Source organism: Maniola hyperantus, chromosome 27 (genome assembly GCF_902806685.2).
Source record: "Maniola hyperantus chromosome 27, iAphHyp1.2, whole genome shotgun sequence".
NCBI classification, from domain to species: Eukaryota; Metazoa; Arthropoda; class Insecta; order Lepidoptera; family Nymphalidae; genus Maniola; species Maniola hyperantus.
Window position 1 is genome coordinate 3951341 of NC_048562.1, and position 23593 is coordinate 3974933.

The 23593-nt window shown below is 40.4% G+C and overlaps 1 protein-coding gene across 17 annotated transcripts in view; it reads left to right on the forward strand.

The window, feature by feature from the left end:
• The window catches only part of PIP5K59B (Phosphatidylinositol 4-phosphate 5-kinase 59B), a 65098-nt gene that overhangs the window by 8168 nt on the left and 33337 nt on the right, over positions 1–23593 (forward strand). For 12 of the 17 annotated variants that reach the window (XM_069507892.1, XM_069507889.1, XM_069507893.1 and 9 more), the window contains exons 4-12: positions 7210–7421; positions 10693–10857; positions 12741–12893; positions 13922–14074; positions 15305–15450; positions 16450–16497; positions 19270–19362; positions 20676–20808; positions 22913–23000. In XM_069507892.1, the coding sequence (XP_069363993.1) occupies positions 7210–7421; positions 10693–10857; positions 12741–12893; positions 13922–14074; positions 15305–15450; positions 16450–16497; positions 19270–19362; positions 20676–20808; positions 22913–23000 (1191 nt within the window). Of the gene's footprint in view, positions 1–7209; positions 7422–10692; positions 10858–12135; positions 12273–12737; positions 12894–13921; positions 14075–15304; positions 15451–16449; positions 16498–19269; positions 19363–20675; positions 20809–22912; positions 23001–23593 lie in introns of those variants that run through there. The other 5 variants (XM_034982550.2, XM_034982554.2, XM_069507887.1 and 2 more) reach the window with 2 other exon arrangements.

Consider the following 23593-nt stretch of genomic DNA (forward strand, 5'->3'; position numbering starts at 1 on the left):
TTTACCCCCTTAGTGGTTACATTTTCAAAAATCCTTTCTTAGCGGATGTCTACGTCATAATAGCTATCTGCATGCCAAATGTCAGCCCGATCCGTCCAGTAGTTTGAGCTGTGCGTTGACAGATCATCAGTCAGCCACCTTTTACACCTTTTACATATTACTAGCTTATGCTCGCGTCTTTGTTCGTGTGGACTACACAAATTTCAAACCTCTATTTTACCTCCTTAGTGGTTGCATTTTCAAAAATCCTTTCTTAGCGGATGTCTACGTCATAATAGCTATCTGCATGCCAAATTTCAGCCCGATCCGTTCAGTAGTTTGAGCTGTGCGTTGATAGATCATCAGTCAGCCACCTTTTACACCTTTTACATATTACTAGCTTATGCTCGCGTTTTTGTTCGTGTGGACTACACAAATTTCAAACCTCTATTTTACCTCCTTAGTGGTTACAATTTCAAAAATCCTTTCTTAGCGGATGTCTACGTCATAATAGCTATCTGCATGCCAAATGTCAGCCCGATCCGTCCAGTAGTTTGAGCTGTGCGTTGACAGATCATCAGTCAGCCACCTTTTACACCTTTTACATATTACTAGCTTATGCTCGCGTTTTTGTTCGTGTGGACTACACAAATTTCAAACCTCTATTTTACCTCCTTAGTGGTTGCATTTTCAAAAATCCTTTCTTAGCGGATGTCTACGTCATAATAGCTATCTGCATGCCAAATTTCAGCCCGATCCGTCCAGTAGTTTGAGCTGTGCGTTGATAGATCAGTCAGTCAGTCAGTCACCTTTTCCTTTTATATATTTAGACTAGCTTATGCTCGCGACTTCGTCCGCGTGGACTACAAAATTTCAAAACCCTATTTCACCCCCTTAGGAGTTGAATTTTCAAAAATCCTTTCTTAGCGGATGCCTACGTCATAATAGCTATCTACATGCCGAATTTCAGCCCGATCCGTCCAGTAGTTTGAGCTGTGCGTTGATAGATCAGTCAGTCAGTCAGTCAGTCAGTCACCTTTTCCTTTTATATATTTAGATTTAGAGTTTAGACTACTTACTTGTTTTGCGATCTCTGTGATGTACACATTATCTAGATAATAATCTGCAGATTACGGTGTTAGATATTGTAAAGCGAGACGCACGTAAATACAAATCAGTACCCATACTAAATGTGAAAGTGTGTTTGTCCTTCAATCACGTCGCTAGTGAGCAACGGATCGACGTGATTTTGTTGCATGGGTATAGTTAAAGACCTGGAGAGTGACATAGGCTACTTTTTATCCCGGGAAATCAAAGAGTTCCCACTAGATTATTAAAAACTAGAGAATGCCCGCGACTTCGTCCGCGTGGATTTATAGTTTTTAAAAATCTCGTGGGAACTCTTTTGTTTTTCCGGGTCCTTCCCCGGGATGCAAGCTATCTCTGTACCAAATTTCGCCAAAATCGGTTGAACGGTTGAGCCGTGAAAAGCTAGCAGACAGACAGACACACAGGCACACTTTCGCATTTATAATATTAGTATGGATCTAAATCCACGCGTACGAAGTCGCGGGCATCAGCTAGTACTAAATACATATATAGTACGTGACAGGTCGATATGGCAATCGGGGTGTGAGGCAGGGGGACGCCCCGCACACCCGCACGTCACCCGCGCTCGCTCCCCGATTGCCATCTCGACCTGTCGCGGACTACAGCTGGTCACATGACAAAGTAACTGGCAGGTTTATTATCGGCATATCAAAGGCTTCCCAATTAAAGAGAGGGTGTGCTTGGTTTAGCTTAAACCGGTGTGGAATTCCAGATCAAGGCTGACTCATACATTTCTGTGAATTGTTTAGTTGTACAGTCTTGATGTAAAAAAATCGGTCAAGTGCGAGTCGGACTCGCACACGACGGGGGAAATTTGGCAGGTAGGGTAGGTCTTATGACACAAGTAAAGGAACAAATCCGAAAACTCTGAATTTGTGGTTACATCACAAAAAAACCTAAGATAACTATACCAAGTGGGGTATTATATGAAAGGGCTTTACCCAGATTTTTATTTAAAATGTCGAAAAAATAGTAAAAGTACGGTGGGAACCCTCGATGCGCGAGTCTGACTGGCACATGGCCGGTTTTTTTACCATAATAATATCATACAAAAAATGAATGACTACTCGACAGACAATTTGATGAATAGCCGTCTATAAATAGCTTTCTGATAAATCTAAGTTATTATCATATGGATTCTAGATGTTGCCTGCGATTTCTTCCGCGTGGATTTAGGTTAAGGTGAAACTGAAAATAGTATCACATTTAAATTTTTTAAGGTTCCGTACCTCAAAAGGAAAAACGGAACCCTTATAGGATCACTTTGTTGTCTGTCTGTCTGTCAAGAAACCTACAGGGTACTTCCCGTTGACCTAGAATCATGAAATTTGGCAGGTAGGTAGCAGACATTCGGGGAAAAATCTGAAAATCGTGAATTTAGGGTTACATCACACAAGAAAATTAAATTTTAAACCTACCCTATAGGTTTTCGTGACAGACAGACAGACAACGAAGTAATCCTATTAGGGTTCCTTTTGAGGTACGGAACCCTAAAAATGAGGATGACGAACCTAAATTGAGAATCTTCGTATTGTAGAAAACTACTTTGATACTGGAAACGTCTAAAGTATTAATTAATTCATTAGTTAAAATGAAATCAATCAATTTAGTTATTGATAAGATATTTTTAACTAGCTGATGCCCGCGACTATAAAAAAAGCTGTGGTAGCCTTGTGGTTAGGACGTCCGCCTTCCAATCGGAGGTCGGGGGTTCGATCCCGGACACTCACCTCTAACTTTTCGGAGTTATATGTGCGTTTTTAAGTAATTAAAATATCACTTGCTTTAACGGTGAAGGAAAACATCGTGAGGAAACCTGCATGCCTGAGAGTTCTCCATAATGTTCTCAAAGGTGTGTGAAGTCTGCCAATCCGCACTTGGCCAGCGTGGTAGACTATGGCAAAAACCCTTCTCACTCTGAGAGGAGACCCGTGCTCTGTAGTGAGCCGGCGATGGGTTGATCATCATGATGATGATGATGCCCGCGACTTCGTGCGCGTGGATTTAACTATACCCATGCAAAAAATCACGTCGATTCGTTGCTCCGTTGCTACGTGATTGAAGGACTAACACACTTTCGCATTTATAATGTGGGTAGTGATGGTTTTCTCTTTGTGGCGTGTAGAAGTCCATACAAGAGACATATGTCCACTGGTCCAGCTGTGGATGTCTATCGGTTGATAATGATGATGACGATTACTGTTAGAATCAATTTGTTTACAAGATAGCAGTGCAATGACTAACAAACACACATGCGGATAATCTGTATCCTAAACAATGATTCACGACTATTGTCTCGGGACACATTCAAACATTATACTTAGTCACATATAATATATAGTACGCGACAGATCGAGATGGCAATGGAGGAGGGAACGCTTCGCACACCCGCACAGCCCCCGCGCTAACCCGGTGCGGGCGAGCGCGGCTGACGTGCGGGTGTGCGGAGCGTCCTCCCTCCTCATACCCTGATTGCCATCTCAACCTGTCGCGTACTATACAATCAATTCTCTTGATAATGCCTATGATATGCCTAGATCTAGTACTTGCATATTAATTAATAAACGTTGTATGCATGGCCATTTTAGCGACTTACCTATACATGATCAACACATCGCCGGCTCACTACAGAGCACGGGTCTCCTCTCCAGAGTGAGAAGGGTATTGGCAATAGGTTACCAGTTACCACACTGGCCAAGAGAGGATTGGCAGACTTTACTTACCTTTGAAAACATTATAGAGATTTTCAGGCCGTTAAATACCGTTAAAACAAATGATATTTAATTACTTAAAACGCACATAACCCCGAAAAGTTAGAGGTGTGTCTGCATGCTCGGGATCGAACCCCTGACCTCCGATTAGGAGGCGGGCGTCCTAACCACTTGGCTATCACAGATATATTATGTTTAGTATTATTATAGTTAACTAGCTGCGCCGGCGAACTTCGTACCGCCTAACAGTCATTCTTTTTCAGGCAGTTTTTAGGGTTCCGTACCTCAAAAGTAAAAACGGAACCCTTATAGGATCACGTTGTTGTCTGTCTGTCGGTCTGTCAAGAAACCTATAGGGTACTTCCTGTTGACCTAGAATCATGAAATTTGGCAGGTAGGTAGATCTTATAGCTGACATTTGGGGAAAAATCTGAAAACCGTGAATTTAGGGTTAGATCACACAAAAAAAATTAAATTGTGGTCATGAACTAATAATTAGTATTTTCAACTTTCGAAGTGAGTGACTATATCAAGTGGGGTATCATATGAAAGGTCTTCACCTGTACATTCTAAAACAGATTTTTATTTATTTTTACGCATCATAGTTTTTGAATTATCGTGCAAAATGTCGAAAAAATACGACTAATACGGAACCCTCATTGCGCGAGCCTAACTCGAACTTGGCCGGTTTTTATATACAGAGAAGATAGATTCACGAGTTGTTAAATATGCTTAAAATAACTCATTCACATTCAAAACAATTAAAAACTTTCTACTATAACTATTAAGATGATATCGGGCAATCACACGAAATTAGAGAATTTATTTAGAAATTCTTCTTCATTCGTTTATTTTAATACGTACGACTCTGAATTTTAATGGGGAAACTTTTTACTAAATAACTAGCTTATGCCCGCGACTTCGTCCGCATGGACTATAGGTACAAATTTTCAAATCCCTATTTGACCCCTTTAGTGGTTGCATTTTCAAAATCCTTTCTTAGCGGATGTCTACGTCACGATAGCTATCTGCATACCAAACAGCCTGATCTGTCCAGTAGTTTGAGCTTTGCGTTGATAGATCAGTCAGTAAGTCAGCTTTTTCTTTTACATATTTAGACTAGCTTATGCTCGCGACTTCGTCCGCGTGGACTACGCAAGTTTCAAAGCCCTATTTTAAGCCCTTAGTGGTTGCATTTTCAAAAATCCTTAGAATATGTCTACGTCATAATAGCTATCTGCGTGCCAAATTTCAGCCCGATCCGTCCAGTAGTTTGAGCTGTGTTAGAGTGTGTGTGATAGATTAGTCAGTCAGTCAGCTTTTCCTTTTACATATTTAGATTATTTAACTAGTGATGTTGTTGTTTTGTTACATGAGTGTTTATATTGGGATGATGAAAAACTAAACGAAAACAAGAGTTCGTAGAAAATCGTTATTTACTCTTTAGATGTAAATTATGTAAACACTTCGAAAGATACCCACTAGGCATTGTTTTCACGTGTTATTTTCATAATCTTTTTCCTTCACGTTATTTTATCTTTTTAGGGTTCCGTACCTCAAAAAGAAAAATGGAACTCTTATAAGATCACTTGGTTGTCTGTCTGTCTGTCGTGTCTATCAAGAAACCTACCAGGGTACTTTCGTTGACCTAGAATCATGAAATTTGGCAGGTAGGTAGGTCTTCTTCTTCGCTCTGGGCTGGTTTCCGCACTTAAGGTGATTTGATAGACCCAGCCGCGAAAATTCAAATTTTAGTAAGTTTTTCGAAAATAGTTAGACTAATCATACATTGTGGCTAATTCCGTTGTACACAATCTCTTAAACTAAACTAAAATGGCACGTCTAAACCTATTGCTATCCCTTTCATAATGTTGTCTGCGGAAAAGGATAGCACTAGATTTAGACCTGTTAATTTAGTTTAGTTTAGAGATTGCGTACAAGAGAATCGGCCCCACTGAAGGCTTATGGTAATGAGTTTTGCGCGCATAACATTTATGCATCTACATGTTTTTCCATAAAAACTTTGGTCAAAAATACTCATTTACTTCATATTTGTTCCTGAAAGATAATTTTCTGAATTTTCCCAGATTGCCATAACCTCCAATTTCGTACCAATTTTCGAACGGAAACAGCAAAGATGAGTGCGTTGACATCTGACATTGAGATAAAAGCTAGCCTTGCTGACTTCCTCAAACTGGCTACCGGAAAATGTGTGACACGCCATTTTTACATTAACGCCATCTTTGCTAATAATAATAGAGTATATATAATAATAAATAAAAATAGAGTTTAGAATAACTGTAGTTATGCCACCTTACCGGCAAAGCTGTGCCGCCAAGTGATTTAACGTTCCGGTACGATGGCCACATAGAAACCAGTTTAGGGGATGGGTTAAATAAAAACTTCCATAAGTACAGTAGCTGGCAAGAAATATTGAACATCGACCTTTAGAATGAGATTTGGGCTTTGTAGAGCGTTGTCTCTGTCACTCATACCTATATGACGTTTTGTCAGTCTCAACGACAACGCTCTACAAATCTGTTATCTCCTTCTAAAGGTCGATGTACATTACTTTCGCCCGCTTACTAACTTGTGGGATAGAGTAGTACCTATGGAAAACTTAGGCGCCGTCCTATTGTCATCGCTCGTGCGATGATGCGTGCGTCCGACGAAAATGATCGCACGTCCCGTGCGTTCAAACAAACTGTGTTCTACTGTACCCGTAGTATAAGATTTTACGTCTCACCAAACGTTGCTAGAATTCGAGAATCGAAACAAAATAATATCAAAGTAAAATGGACCTAAATTGCCTTGAATTGAAGTCAAAAATTCAATGCCACTGATTTTAATTTCGCAACGTTTCCGCTTGGAGCGCTGGCTGTAGACGTGTAGACAAACTTGAGCTTTAAAACAAGGTATTTAAGATCCAGTTTACTATAACGCGGAAGTGTTTCGACTCTCGAATTTTAGCAACGTTTGGTGAGACATAAAATCTTGTACTACGGGTACTGAATGTCCTATTGAAGATCGCGCGATCATGCGATGCGTTCATATTGTATTTCATCGCACGATGAAATTGCATCGCATCATCGCGCGAGCGATGACAATAGGACGGCGCCATAGACGCGTTTGTGACTGGTTGATCACTTAAAATGGTTAACGCCCACTAACTTTTTGTCTTTGTCATTTGTATGAGATTAGGTACGTAACAGAGAGAGCCCTATATAAATTTCTCTCTCAAAATGGTTAACGCCCACTAACTTTTTGTCTTTGTCATTTGTATGAGATTACGTAACAGAGAGAGCCCTATATAAAATTCTCTTTGTGGATATAGACATTTATAATATGGATACTGAATACTGATATTATTTTATTACCCCCTTAAAATAATCTGTCTTCTCTTTTCCAGGTATCCAACACGCAATAGGAGGCCTAGCATCGAAACCAGAGCGCGATCTCCTCATGCAAGACTTCATGACAGTCGAAACCACGAACTTTCCGCACGAGGGCTCAAACCACACGCCAGCACATCACTACTCTGAGTTCAAGTTCAAGACATACGCGCCGATTGCGTTCCGGTACTTTCGGGATCTGTTCGGCATTCAGCCAGATGACTTTCTTGTGAGTAACTACTCTAACATATAACCTTGTCCCTCTTGCATAGTTGTTTCTTGGGTTTGCTTAGAAACTTGGTAAAATCTTCCAAAAAAACCGGCCAAGTGCGAGTCAGACTCGCGCACTGAGGGTTCCGTATTACAATCGTATTTTATCGACATTTTGCACGATAATTCAAAAACTATGATGCATAAAAATAAATAAAAATCTGTTTAAAATGTACAGGTGAAGACCTTTCAAATGATACCCCACTTGATATAGTCACTCACTTCGAAAGTTGAAAATACTAATTATTAGTTCATGACCACAATTTAATTTTTTTTTGTGTGATCTAACCCTAAATTAACGGTTTTTAGATTTTTTCCCAAATGTCAGCTATAAGATCTACCTACCTGCCAAATTTCATGATTCTCGGTCAACGGGAAGTACCCTGTAGGTTTCTTGACAGACAGACAGACAGACAACAAAGTGATCCTATAAGGGTTCCGTTTTTCCTTTTGAGGTACGGAACCCTAAAAGTACTAGGCCTTCATAAAAAGAAGAAAAATAGCCCCATGCCCACTCTCTGAGTTTGTTCAAAACCTATGCGTACATGATGATACTGTTTTTATTATCTTACTGAAAGTTCTGTGAAGGATCATTACTAGGGGCTTCATGTAACCATGAAAGCAAATGAATAAATAAATCATAAATCATAAATTGCCCTGGAACTAATTAAGTACACCCTTCCCTTTTTTAGACGAGACTGGTGCTCTATAGTATGCCGGCGATATTTCTGTTAACTTTAGAGTTCTGTGAAGGATCATTACTAAAGTAACCTTGAATTATTGCTATGACGTAGTTTTCCTCGTTCATAAAACAGCCAGCGCTGAATTTCCGCAAAGGCTTCATTAATTCAGCAAAAAATTCAGATTTTAGACTCGTTTAATCCATCATTCAAATGATAATAATTCTTTTGTAAACATTGATAAGAAAATGGGCGTATATGTATGTACGCAACTCATACGATACGATAGCTCAAACGTATAAACTAGGACTAATTTTGAGAACTAGGTCATCATGATCAATCCATCGCCGGCTCACTACAGATCATGTCTCCTCTCAGTATGAAGCAAGTTTCCTCGCGATGTTTTCCTTCACCTGGGCATTAACTCAAGCGATTAGCAACAAGCTGGAAGCGTTCGAGATGTGGGTGTACAGACGAATGTTGCGAATCTCATGGAGAGATCGTGTACGCAATACCACCGTGCTGCAAAGAATAGGGAAGTCCACTGAGTTACTCAAATGTGTGCAAAGGAGAAAGCTCGAATATCTGGCCATGTTATGCGCAACCCAAAATACGATTTACTGCAGCTCATAATACAGGGCAAGATAAAAGGCAGACGTAGATCTGACCGTAGACGAATATCCTGGCTCAAGAACCTTCGCCAGTGGTTTAATATGAGTACAAGATCACTGTTTAGGGCAGCAGTAAACAAGGTCCAGTTAGCCTTAATGATTGCCAACCTCCGCTCCGGTAGGAGATGCCACTTGAAGAAGAGAGTTTCCCTTCACCGTTAAAGCAAGTGATATTTAATTGTTTTTCAGAACGCACATAACTCCAAAAAGTAAGAATCAAATTCTTTATACCAGAAACACAGGTAGTTTCTTTAAAAGGATTAAAGTAATTATGCAAGAAAAAATCACTTCAGTGTTCTGGATATGTCAGAATTCGTTACGTAAGTTAACGTAAATGATAGTTTAACTATCATAAAAAAACCAGCCAAGTGCGAGTCAGGCTCGCGCAACGAGGGTTCCGTACTACAGTCGTATTTTTTCGACATTTTGCATGATAATTCAAAAACTATGATGCATATAAAAATAAATAAAAATCTGTTTTAGAATGAACAGGTGAAGACCTTTTATATAATACCCCACTTAATATAGTTATCTTACTTATAAATTGAAAATATTAATTATTAATTCATGACCATAATTTAATTTTTTTTGTGGTATGTAACCACAAATTCACGGTTTTCAGATTTTTCCCCGAATGTCTGCTATAAAACCTACCTACCTGCCAAATTTCTTGATTCTAGGTCAACGGGAAGTACCCTGTAGGTTTCTTGACAGACCGACAGACAGACAGACAGAGAGACAACAAAGTGATCCTATAAGGGTTCCGTTTTTCCTTTTGAGGTACGGGACCCTAAAAACACTTCAGTGTTCTGGAAATGTCAAGAAGTCGTTACGTAAGTTAACGTAAAAATGTTCACTTAACTATCATCAAAAAAATAGTTTGTTTATTCAGTGATAGCATAATTATTGACATAGTATAATTTCTTATCACAGGCTCTTTTCGCATATTTAAATATCATTTCCTGTACTTTGTATTCAGTGTCAATTGAGTGAAATGCTGTAGGCACGCGCTGTACATCAGTTCATCAGTGGTTACAGAAATATACCTTATAGTTATCCCTTGACTGAAGGGATTAGATAAGAGTTGAGTTTCGTGTTAGACGTTTTTTTTATAATGGTAAGTACATAATATTTATTTCAATCTAATTAAATTACTAGATGATGCCCATGATTTCGTCCGCGTAAGTTTCAGTTTTTTAATAATCCCGTGGGAGCTCTTTGATTTTCTGGGATAAAAAGTAGCCTATATCCGTCCCTGGATGCAAGATGCTCTGTACCAAGCAGATGATGCCATGATGATCAGTCCACCCGTTTAGTTTCTATAGATGAACAAACATTAAGACTGATCCGGGATGGTGGGATTCTAACGTCTGTTTTTCCATTGCCACTACAGCTTCGCAATTTCGCAATTTCGGTTACTCTATTTCTCCTACGGATCTCCTCATATCTGATTTGAGTAACTAAGATGGAGAGAGCTATGCTTGAGCATAGCTCTCTCCATCGGCACTAAAATGATATGATCATCCATCAAGCATCATGATCAACCCATCGCCGGCCCACTACTGAGAATGGGTCTCTTTTCAGAATGAGAAGAGTTTTGGCCATAGTCAGCCACGCTGCCTTAGTGTTGATTGGCAGACTGCACTCCTTTGAGAACATTATGGAGAACTCTCAGGCATGCAAGTTTCCTCACGATATTTTCCTTCACCGTAAAAGCAAGTGATATTTAATTGTTCAAAACGCACATAACCGAAAAGTAAGAGGGAGCCTAGGATCGAACCCCAGACCTCCCGAAAAGAAGGCCAACGCCCTAACCTAAACTAGGCTATCAGGGACCACCAGGGACCATCGAGCACTAAAATGAAACAATTTGTTCCAGATGTCAATGTGCAGTGCACCCCTACGCGAGCTGAGCAACCCCGGAGCGTCCGGTAGTATATTCTACCTGACCAACGATGACGAGTTCATCATCAAGACCGTTCAACACAAGGAAGGCGAGTTTCTACAGAAACTGCTGCCCGGGTACTACTTAAATCTCGATCAGGTGAGAGCATAGCTTAGTTATACTCATTGTATAATACTCCTTCTAGTTCTGCATTCCTGGTGAATCTTGGTGAAGCAAATTCCTATTCTACCTGACGAAACTCATTGTAGTTCTGCATTCCTGGTAAATCTTGGTGATGCAAATTCCACATCTCACCCCTACGCGAGCTGGGCGACTCCGAAGCGTCTGGTAGTATATTCTACCTGACGAAACTCATTGTAGTTCTGCATTCCTGGTAAATCTTGGTGAAGCAAATTCCACATGCCACCCCTACGCGAGCTGGGCGACTCCGAAGCGTCTGGTAGTATATTCTACCTGACGAAACTCATTGTAGTTCTGCATTCCTGGTAAATCTTGGTGAAGCAAATTCCACATGCCACCCCTACGCGATCTGGGCGACTCCGAAGCGTCTGGTAGTATATTCTACCTGACGAAACTCATTGTAGTTCTGCATTCCTGGTAAATCTTGGTGAAGCAAATTCCACATGCCACCCCTACGCGATCTGGGCGACTCCGAAGCGTCTGGTAGTATATTCTACCTGACGAAACTCATTGTAGTTCCGCATTCCTGGTAAATCTTGGTGAAGCAAATTCCACATCTCACCCCTACGCGATCTGGGCGACTCCGAAGCGTCTGGTAGTATATTCTACCTGACGAAACTCATTGTAGTTCTGCATTCCTGGTGAATCTTGGTGAAGCAAATTCCACATCTCACCCCTACGCGATCTGGGCGACTCCGAAGCGTCTGGTAGTATATTCTACCTGACGAAACTCATTGTAGTTCTGCATTCCTGGTAAATCTTGGTGAAGCAAATTCCACATCTCACCCCTACGCGATCTGGGCGACTCCGAAGCGTCTGGTAGTATATTCTACCTGACGAAACTCATTGTAGTTCTGCATTCCTGGTGAATCTTGGTGAAGCAAATTCCACATCTCACCCCTACGCGATCTGGGCGACTCCGAAGCGTCTGGTAGTATATTCTACCTGACGAAACTCATTGTAGTTCTGCATTCCTGGTAAATCTTGGTGAAGCAAATTCCACATCTCACCCCTACGCGAGCTGGGCGACTCCGAAGCGTCTGGTAGTATATTCTACCTGACGAAACTCATTGTAGTTCTGCATTCCTGGTGAATCTTGGTGAAGCAAATTCCACATCTCACCCCTACGCGATCTGGGCGTCTCCGAAGCGTCTGGTAGTATATTCTACCTGACGAAACTCATTGTAGTTCTGCATTCCTGGTAAATCTTGGTGAAGCAAATTCCATATACCCTACCTGAGCTGGGCAAACCTGGTGCGTCCGGTAGCATATTCTACCTGACCAACGATGACGAGTTCATCATCAAGACCGTTCAACACAAGGAGAAGGAGTTTCTACAGAAACTGCTGCCCGGGTACTACTTAAATCTCGATCAGATGAGAGCGTAGCTTAGTTATACTCTTTGTATAACTAAGCTACGCTCTTCTCCTTAGTGATTGGGTATTTGACTTCAATTTTTTTGTTACTTTATTATAAACTAGGATAAAAATAATAATTTTGACGTCACACCCTACTAATGCCATAGTAGCTTCGTGCGGTTTCATACAAATTATCGTTTTGCGAGAAAGGGATAGAAGACCCTCCCACTCTAAAATTAAAATGCCTGTAACTTTGTCAATCTTTGTTGGATTTTAATATTTTTTTCAGTGTACGTCATTGTTTTTATCCTAGTTTATAATAAAGTTATAATATGTATCAAATTCAAAAGTAGGAAAATACCCAATTCTGCATTCCTGGCGAAGGAATTTTCTCATATCACCTCTGTGCATCCCCTGCTGTCGATGTCGCCCCCAATATAACTAGCGTTTTGAATATTACATGTTAATTTTCTTTGTCTGCAGAACCCCCGCACGTTGCTACCTAAATTCTTCGGACTATACTGCTACCAGTGCAACAGTAAAAACGTGCGGCTCGTCGCCATGAACAACCTGCTGCCATCCTCCGTCAAGCTACACCAGAAGTACGATCTCAAAGGATCCACTTATAAGAGGAAGGTAGGTCATTCGGCGTTTAGTACTGTAATGCAGTGTGTAGGCTCGACCGTACCAAAGGGTGATCTCCCACCGAGCGGCTGGTCTTGCTCGGTAGCGTCTTGAAAGTTCTATATGTATATAGTGCAGATTCCTAAACACTCCGTTAGTGCGATTCAGATTTGCGTGTTCTGCTTTAACTTCCGAGGATGGTACCCGTGCTGCCATCTAGTGAGAGCGACGTGAGTAGTCAAGGCTTGGGTTCGTATCTAGTGATTGCTAATCGATTTCTTCGTGCGAGTGAGGAGCGCCATCTGCTTGCAATTGTGGCGACCGCCACAGTACAATGTCGCATACTACAGCGGGGCATTAAAGTTCTTCATTCACCTCTTCCGGCATCCATCGCGACCTCAAGATGCCCACCGTGGAGGAGTACGTCCGTACGTGCACCTCCACGGCATCGCTCCACTCATTCCTCGACCGCCAACCGAGCGTCAACTGCCTCGAGAGCTTCTGCGATCGCCTTCACAGAGACGACCCCAGGGACGACGACTATGATGACGCGAGACCCGCCTGATTTTACTTCGTCTCTGCGCTCGACAGTGAACTCTACACCATCGCGCAGGGACCAATCTCTGATTAATAGCCGGTGCGATCGTCGCCCGCATCGCAGAGAACAAACGGATGCACAAATAGACCACTGGGCCATAAGCCAAGATGGCGGGCCCTGCTGGTGGAATCCCGGCTAAAAGATCTCCACCACGGTACAAAGTTCCCCTGCGCCTCACCCGGGTAAGGAGGTCATGCATCGAGGCCCGTACCCCCGCTTGGCCTTCGACCAACCGGAGAGGACCCAGTCGTCGTCGTCGTCCGGCATAGGAGTGACTCCATTGAGCACCTTGTAGTGCAGGGCAAGTTGGAGGGCACCAGAGGGCCAGGTAGGACGCCCATGTGATGGGCATCCTTCCTCGCCCTCCTTCCATATAAGATTTTGTTTTCATGCAAAACCTTGTATATGCATACTCTTGAGGTTGATTTTTCTGTGTTTGTAGGCAAACAAATCGGAAAGACAAAAGAGATCACCCACATACAAAGACCTGGATTTTATGGAGCACCACCAGGAGGGGATCTTCCTGGAAGCGGACACCTACACCGCGTTGATAAAGACTATGCAGAGGGACTGCCGTGTGCTGGAGAGTTTTAAGGTTAGTTTTTATTTTTTATTTTTTACTAGCTGATGCCCGCGACTTCGTCTACGTGGACTTAGATTTTTTGAAAATCTCATGGGAACTCTTTGATTTTCCGGGATAAATAGTAGCCTATGTCACTCTTAAGGTCTTTATCTATACCCATGCAAAAAATCATGTCAATCCGCTGCACCGTTGCGACGTGATTGAAGGACAAACCAACAAACAAACACACTTTCACATTTATAATATGACTACTGATTCATTATAGGTATAGGTACGCTTGACCACAATCACACCTGATGGAAAGTGATGATGTGGCCTAAGATGGGACGCGTTTACCTAGAAGATGCCTATTCACTCTTGTTTGTCTTGTCAGTTTGGTTTTCTTAAAACACTTTACACTCTTCTTCCGTACCTTATTCCACGCTCCGTGGGGTCGGCACAACATGTCTTTTTCTTCCACTCACTTCTGTCATCCGTCAACGCATTATCCAACCCTTTTACACGCATATCCTCTTTCACGCAATCTATCCACCTTTTCTTTGGTTGTCCTCTCCTCTTTTTTCCTTCTTCTAGTTTTTTTTGTGTGTTGTTTCGGATTGACTATGCTGCGTAGGCCCTACTGGCCGCTACAGCGTCTTCTAGTGATATGGCTTTCTTTATATGCCCATACCATGCCGGTTTTGGCCATAGTCTACCACGCTGGCCATGTACGGATTGGTAGACTTCACAGTTGAGAAAATTATGGAGAACTGTCAGGCATGCAGGTTTCCTCACGATGTTTTCCTTCACCGTTTTAACAAGTGATATTTAATTAATAAAAAGGCACATAACTCCGAAAAGTTAGAGGTGCGTGCCCGGGATCGAACCCCCGACCTCCGATTAGAAGGCGGACGTCCTAACCACTAGGCTATCACAGCTTCACATCAATCAATCAGCCTGTTTGCGTCCACTGCTGGACATAGGCCTTGCCAAGAGCACGCCACCACACACGATCCTCCGCCTTCCTCATCCACCCACTTCCCGCTATCTTCTTAAGGTCGTCCGTCCAGCGGGTTGGAGGTCGTCCCACACTGCGCTTGCTGATACGCGGTCTCCACTCCAGAACACGTCTGCCCCAGCGGCCATCGGTTCTGCGGCAGACGTGGCCTGCCCACTGCCACTTCAGCTGGCTAATTCGTTGGGCTATATCGGTCACTCTGGTTCCCAATTTTTTTTTTTTTAATAATATTAGTATTTTCACAGATAATGGACTACTCACTGCTAGTAGGCATACACAACTTGGACGAGGCCCAACGGGAAAAGTCCGAGGCCCGGAAAGGCACTGACTCGGCCCAGAGTGACGACGAAGCCGACGGCGAACCTAAGAAGAGCGGACTTAATAGGACCAGGTAACCCTTCTCTTCTCTCCTATTTTTGTTTTTTTTTAAATAACCTGACTTTTAGGATGCCTGTCCACTCAAGTGGAACGGAGCGGAGATGTGTTAGAGACCAATATGCTCCCCCCGATTGTGTAAGAAAAACGTATTCATCGTAATCGGTAGCAAATTCTAAACCTTGATTGGCTGTGAAAAAATTTAAACAGGGAATTAACCAATCAAAGTGCAGAATTTGCTGTCGATTACGATGAATACGTTTTTCTTACCCAATCGGGGGGAAGGTTACCGAGAGATGACGAGGTTTTTGCGTCAATGGGTTAACTATTATCTGTTACTGTTGCTAGTAATCTGATTGTTGTTAGCTAATGTAATCAAATTATCTAAGGCTGCGAATTGCGATTACATCTGTAAGTTTTACTCGCGTAAGTAATTGACAACAACTAGGTATACATGTATGACAAAACGGCTTTACTCACGTATTTCGTCGACGTTAGTCCGACTAGTTTCGGAGTCCCTGTAGGACCCCGGATGGGTCCGAAACTAGTCGGGCTAACGTCGACGAAAAACGTGAGTAAAGCCGTTTTTGTCATACATGTATAATGGAAATCACTCACGATAGTCTAAACGCTAAAACAACTAGGTAAGTAAATGACACTTATAAGAGTGTTTACATTAGTAAGTCGTAAGTTAACTACTTACAAAAGTGTTTACATTAGTAAATTTGTCGTAAGCTAACTACTTACGTGAGTAAAACGTGCAATTGTAATTGCGGCCTAAAAATAACCTGATTGGTCTATTGAGCACGCTTCCGCTTCCCTCCGCTTTAATGGAAGTGCACCCTTAAACTTTTATCGTAATTACATATTATGTATCTGCTGGTTTTTCAAATATTTTCAAAGTGAAAAGAAATAAGAAAATCTTTTTAGTATCGTGTAAAATTGGAATTTTATTGTAAATATTATACTTTTTTTCAAAATTGGTGACGGTTCTTTTTTCTTTAAAACTTTCCAGGAATGAGCAGGGCAAAGAGGATTTTAAGACACAAGTGAAAAGGACACAGTATGCATTATTTTCTCTTTTTTTCTAATCATTGTCTTGTCCTTAACAGTACTAATAATACTTTATTTTTTATAATTTTTATGATAGTGTTTTTCCTACACTTCAAGGAAATTACTAAGTAATTTTAAATACATATCAAAAATTGTATAACCGGCAGGATTCGAACCTGCGTCTTCTGGGTTCGCGCCCGACGCCTTGACCGCTAGGCCACGGTTTCGCTTACTGTCAGTGACGAAAATTGTGATATGTATGTTCTGCACAGTCGCTTCAGTACTGAGTGAACATATATATCACAAACGTCACTGGCAGTAAGCCAAACCGTGGCCTAACGGTCAAGGAGTCGGGCGCGAACCCAGAAGACGCAGGTTCGAATCCTGCCGGTTATACAATTTTTGATATGTATTTAAAATTATTTACTAATAATACTTCATCCTAGATCTGCAGCCCTGGTTTTTGGCACAGGCCTGCGTTATCGTCCCTTCTCTTTCTAACGCACTAACGAATATATGTCTGTCTCTGTCTAATCAAACTACATTTCCCTTGTAATATAACTATTAAATAATAATGTTTATTTGCATGATAGAAATAGTGTCTAATGAATAAAATAGAAGTTACTATTAATTATTAGACTAATTGTAATTCCATATTTTATGTATAAATATGGAATAACTAAATAGTAATTCCATATTTTCTCTCTTCTGAAAATATCTTTCAAAACGCGATGCATGGTAAACTGAAAATCACTACTTTACACTACGCGGCAGAAAGTAATATTTATATTATACTAGCTTATACTCGCGACTTCGTTCGCGTGGACTACACAAATTTCAAACCCCAAATTCACCCACTTAGGGGTTGAATTTTCAAAAATCCTTTCTTAGCGGATGCCTACGTCATAATAGCTATCTGCATGCCTAATTTCAGCCCGATCCGTCCAGCAGTTTGAGCTGTGCGTTGATAGATCAGTCAGTCAGTCAGTCACCTTTTCCTTTTATTTTTCTTTTCATTTTTTTCATTAAGTAAATTTGACGTTCTGACAGTTCTTGTACTAAATTGAAATCTGCTAAAATGTCAAATTTATTTTTTGGTAAAGGAAAAGTCTAGCCCCTAGTGTAGATATTAAAGTACAAGTGAAATAATACTATCTATGCATGTTTGGGAGTTAGGATTTATAACTGTCTAAATATCCAGAGTCCATCTTTTTGTTTTAAAGTAGGTACTATTTTTACTAAGATAGTTTTTAGAGTATAGATGGATCGTCATCCTGTCTAATTCTGTTGTACGCCATCTCAAACTAAACAAATATGACGGGACTTGTTTTGCTATCTCTTTCACAATGCTCGCTGCGGAAAAGGATAGCACAAGATTTAGACCTATCAATATAAGTAGTTTAACTTAGAGATTGTGTATAATAGAATTAGCCACGTGATCATTTACGGCCGAAATTAAAATCAATCTATCTGTAATCTATGGATAGGTTACTTATTAGCAATGTTTTTATTTGTCAAAAATGGTATGGTGTTTTATGACAAATAACAACGTTGCTAAGTAACTTATCGACAGATTAAAGATACAATCTCTCTGTAATCTATGGATAGATTACTTAATAGCAATGTTTTTATTTGTCAAAAATGGTATGGTGTTTTATGACAAACTAACTTATAAAGCATCATATGATAAAGAACATGGGTTGGTTTTTTTGGTACGGAAATGTTTGTCATACTATATATATGTGTGTGTGTGTGTGTTGTGGGGTGTGTATTGTTTGGTGGGTGTGTGGGTGTCTTGTACAAAAACCGGTGTCGCAAAACATCCGTTATCATGATTTTAAGGTTATTTCGTGGTTTAACGACATATTTTATTGTATAACCGCCCTACTCAAAGTCGCTTAATCGTTACTTAAGTTTAGTTAAAACGAGACAGAGCTTTATCTCTCACATAAATCTGTCTCGTTTTAACTCAATCTTAAGTAACGATTAGCGACTCTGAGTACGGCTGTAAGACGGGTACATACCACGATTAATTTGGCGATTTTAAACTGCCGATATTTCGAGTCATACAACTGAGTCGAAAAATAAGCAGTTATAGTACAGTTAAAAATCGCCAAAATAATCGTAGTATATTACCGTTTTATACAATGACTAGCTTATGCTCGCGACTTTGTCCGCGTGGCTACACAAATTTCAAACCCCTATTTCACCCCCTTAGGGGTTGAGTTATCAAAAATCCTTTCCTAGCGGATGTCTACGTCATAAAAACTATCTGCATGCCAAATTTCAGCACGATCCGTCCAGTATAGTAGTTTGAGCTGTGCGTTGATAGATCAGTCAGTCAGTCAGTCACCTTTTCCTTTTATATATTTAGTCTAATATGTCAATCAATCAATCAATCAATCAGCCTGTTTGCGTCCACTGCTGGACATAGGCCTTCCCAAGAGCACGCCACCACAGACGATCCTCCGTCTTCCTCATCCACCCACTTCCCGCTATCTATTCTTAAGGTCGTCAGTCCAGCGGGTTGGAGGTCGACCCACACTGCGCTTGCTGATACGCGGTCTCCACTCCAGAACACGTCTGCCCCATCAGCCATCGGTTCTGCGGCAGACGTGGCCTGCCCACTGCCACTTCAGCTGGCTAATTCGTTGGGCTATGTCGGTCACTCTGGTTGTCCCACGGATTTCCTCGTAACGAATTTTGTCCCTCAGAGAGATACCCAACATAGCCCCGCTGAGCGACTTTATAATTTCTAATATGTATTTGGATGTAATTGCAGGTCCATAAACCGCCAGCGGCTGGTGGCTCACTCGACGGCGATGGAGAGCATCCAGGCAGAAAGCGAACCCATCGATGAGGAGGAAGATGTCCCGTAAGTCTCTAGTTATAATTATTTATTATTATTATTATTTATTTATTTATTATTTAATTAGAACGGCCATAAAGCCAATTACACTAATTAAACTACGAGTACAAACTAACATAAACATACATACAAAAATTGTTAAAATTATAAATTTTAAAAAGCAAAATTATAAATTTTCACAAAAGTGCAAAATCTGACCCATGAGGTCAGCCCATTTGTCAGCAAATATGTCACAGCGAGGGGACTCCTTCAGCAGCGCGTTGAGCGCAGCCAAAGTGCGCGGTATGGGTGACCTTTCTTTCAAAACTTTCAAAGATACAGCATAACCCTGGAGCGCGCTACCGTGCGACTAAACGGACAGGAGAAAAATTTGGAGCGGTGGCGGAGATAGCTGTAATTAGAGGGTGCATAAACGCAGCAGAGCTTGTTGTGCAGTTCAGAGCAGTCGATCACACCCCTAAGAATCTTGCAAATTGTACCAATTTGGTCGCAGTCTCTTCTGGTTTTGAGCGAGTGGAAACCCAAGTGCCCTTGGAGAAATTTTGTGGGATACATATTATGTCGTATTATTGTGGCTAGTTACCACCCTACCGGCAAAGCCTTCTTTCCATGCACAATGCACATCCAAACTGTGGAACCAACTCCCATCGGCGGTGTTCCCACTAGATCACAACATGGGGTTATTCAAGGGGCGGACCAACAGATTCCTAAAAGGCCGGCAACGCATCGGCGGTTCCTCTGGTGCTGCAAATGTTCATGGGCGGCGGTAAACACTTAACATCAGGTGACCCGCCTGCTCGTTTGCTCGCTATCTCTATTAAAAATAAAAAACCGGGCAAGTGCGAGTCAGACTCGCGCACTGAGGGTTCCGTATTACAATCGTACTTTATCGACATTTTGCATGATAAATCAAAAACTATTCTACCTAAACATAAATAAAAATCTGTTTTAGAATGTACAAGTGAAGCCCTTTCATATGATACCCCACTTGATATGGTTATCTTACTTCGAAAATTGAAAATACTTTTATTAGTTTATGACCACAATTTAATTTTTTTTTGTGTGATGTGACCACAAATTCACGGTTTTCAGATTTTTCCCCTAAAGCCAGCTATAAGACCCACCTACCTGCCAAATTTCATGATTCTAGGTCAACGGGAAGTACCCTGTAGGTTTCTTGACAGACAGACAGACAACAAAGTGATCCTATAAGGGTTCCGTTTTTCCTTTTGAGGTACGGAACCCTTAAAAAATATTATAAAAATATAGTTTTATAGATAGTCAAATCGCTGGTCTCAATATTATGTTGTTGTCACCAGGCCGGGCGGTATTCCAGCGAGGAACGCGCGCGGCGAGCGGCTCCTTCTGTTCCTGGGCATCATCGACATCCTGCAGTCCTACCGCCTTCGCAAGAAGCTGGAGCACACGTGGAAGAGCATGATACACGACGGCGTGAGTATATGTCATTCAATGTTCTCAGCGTACATATTCAAAATTCTTTGATCTTTTATCGTTTTGTATTTTATGTCTTTTTTCTTGTACCTTTATTTGTATTTAAATTTATTATTAATCATCTAGTTAGTGTAAATGGCACTGCCGTTCTAATTAGATATAAAATAAATAAAATAATAATAACCTAATAAACCTACATAAGTAGTCTATAATATAATATTATAAATAAATAAATAAATAATAAATTTAGTCATAAGAATGCAGGTGACATAACATGGTTATAAAATTAGTTGGCGAGCCTTATGCATTCTACCTTAGAATATTGGTGTATGAATATTTAAATATTACATTACAGTTAAATTTTTAAAAACATGTAAGTACATATAAATTACAAAATCTTTAAAATTATATAATATTCAGAAAGTAAATTAATTAAGTCATACAAAAACAAGAGAAAAAAAATAGAAATAAAAACAGTCATTTAAATTTTACATGTCATACAGAGGGGATACCTAACTATTGCACTACAAGACCATAATTTATTTCAGTCATCTAATCTCAGTCATCAGATTTACATTATTTAGATATTATTTTAGACAAATTATTTGAGCTCATCAATCAAAAATTCCGAGATGTTGTAATAACATTTATTTATAAGCAGCTCATGAGTTTTCCTCTTGAAATTATTTATAGTAGTGTTTTTGTAGTTGTCAGGAAGTTTATTGTACACAGTTATTGCCATATAGTGTGTACTCTTTTCAAACATCTGTAGTCTTTTAGGAGGCACAACTAGTTTGTTCCTTCTCTGAGCTCTACGAGATCTCACCTATAAAGAGGTAATGTCGTTAAGTTTGTTTGTAGGGGGTAATCTTTGAAAATACTGAACCGATTTTAAAAATCTTTCACCAGTAGAAAGCTACATTATTCCTGAGTGACATAGGCTATATTTTATTTTCAAAAAAATTAGAGATCCCTTCGAAAATTGCAATAAATTGAAAAAAGTCGTCTCATCTGTGAGCTTCCGTGGCGTGTCTACGCGGGCGAAGCCGCGGGGATCAGCTAGTATTTAATAAACCTACTCACGATTATATGTTACATACTTACTTGATTCTTCGCGTTCTATACCTACTGTAGATTATTTCTTTAAGTAATTAGTTAATAGGTACCTTCGTTGCAGCTAGGCACTGAGGACAAACCTCTGTGGTTTTTTCGGTGTTTTCAATTTAAGCTTTTTTATTTGTATGTCTACCAATCCGCACACGGCCAGCGTGGTAGACTATGGCCAAAAACCCTTCTCACTCTGAGAGGAGACCCGCGCTCTGTAGTGAGCCGGTGACGGGTTGATCATGATGATGATGATTTGTATGTATTTTGATTTGATAACAAATTAAAAAAAAATCTATACAAGGTTTTTACGCTAAGTTTTACGTTTACGCTTTTTTTACGCTAAGTTTTAACAGAACGCTAGCAAAAACTTAGCGTATTGTTATACTACCTAAACACAATCCAATACCAATTTGCCTGATTTTGTAGTTTTAATGATTTAGTATTTTTTAAACCCGCAATGTATAGCGTGCAAAACTTGGATCAATGCCCCGCTTACGACGCGGCATTGACTCCGAGTGACCTTCTTACGCAACGTTCGTTGACCTCTAGCGTCAGTCAGGTGTTTTATTTGCAATGTATTGTAAACTTTTACAAAATTACAGGATTTTTATATTTTTTCGGGTTTTTTTTTGTGGTATCATATTAGTAATCATCATTACTATCACCCATCTTCGTTTTTGCCAGTGTTCTGGTTACACCCTGTATATAAAAGGACTAGCTTATTCCCGCGGCTTCGCCCGCGTGGGTTACACAAATTTCAAACCCCTATTTCACCCCCTTAGGGGTCGAATTTTCAAAAATCCTTTCTTAGCGGCTGTTTACGTCATAATAGCTACCTGCATGCCAAATTTCAGCCTAATCCGTCAGTAGTTTGAGCTGTGCGTTGATAGATCAGTCAGTTAGTCACCTTTTCCTTTTATATATTTAGATTTAAGTGTGTAATTCTGTGGGCGGTGGTTCCGTGATAAATAAACAAAATAAACTATTTATTTTCCAGGACACCGTGTCAGTCCACCGGCCCAATTTCTACGCGCAAAGATTTCTAGACTTCATGGGAAAACATGTGTTCAAGAAGATACCTTCGTGTAAGTGTATCATTGTTATGTTTCATACATCGTTTCCTATACCCTATCCGCGGAAAGAACTTAGTATAGCGCTCTCTCTGTTACGTAATCCCATACAAATGATAGAGACAAAAATCTCAGTGGGCGTTAACCATTTTGAGATACCAACCAATCACAAACAATTGGGTATTTGACTACATCAAAAATAAATTATTTCTCAGTGATTATTAAATAGAGGGTCTTCCAAAACACGTAAAATCCACGTCCTTTGTTGGTTTTAAGTGTAATAACCATTTAAAATTATCGAACTAAAAAAAGCACGTCAAATGATTGTGACGTCACACACCGGTATTTCATAAAATCTCGCATACTAAGCGCGCGTTTTGACGTTTGATAAAAAGTTACTGATTTGACTAGTTGTCAAATACCGTATTGATTTTCTGATTGAATTCCAATGTTTTTTGAAAACATTTTCGAATTACATTTCGAATGTTTTTATGAAACATTGTTTGTTATTGGTTGGTAACTCAAAATGGTTAACGCGCACTGAGAGATTTTTGCCTCTATCATTTGTATGGGATTACATAACAGAGAGAGAGTGCTATACTAACTTC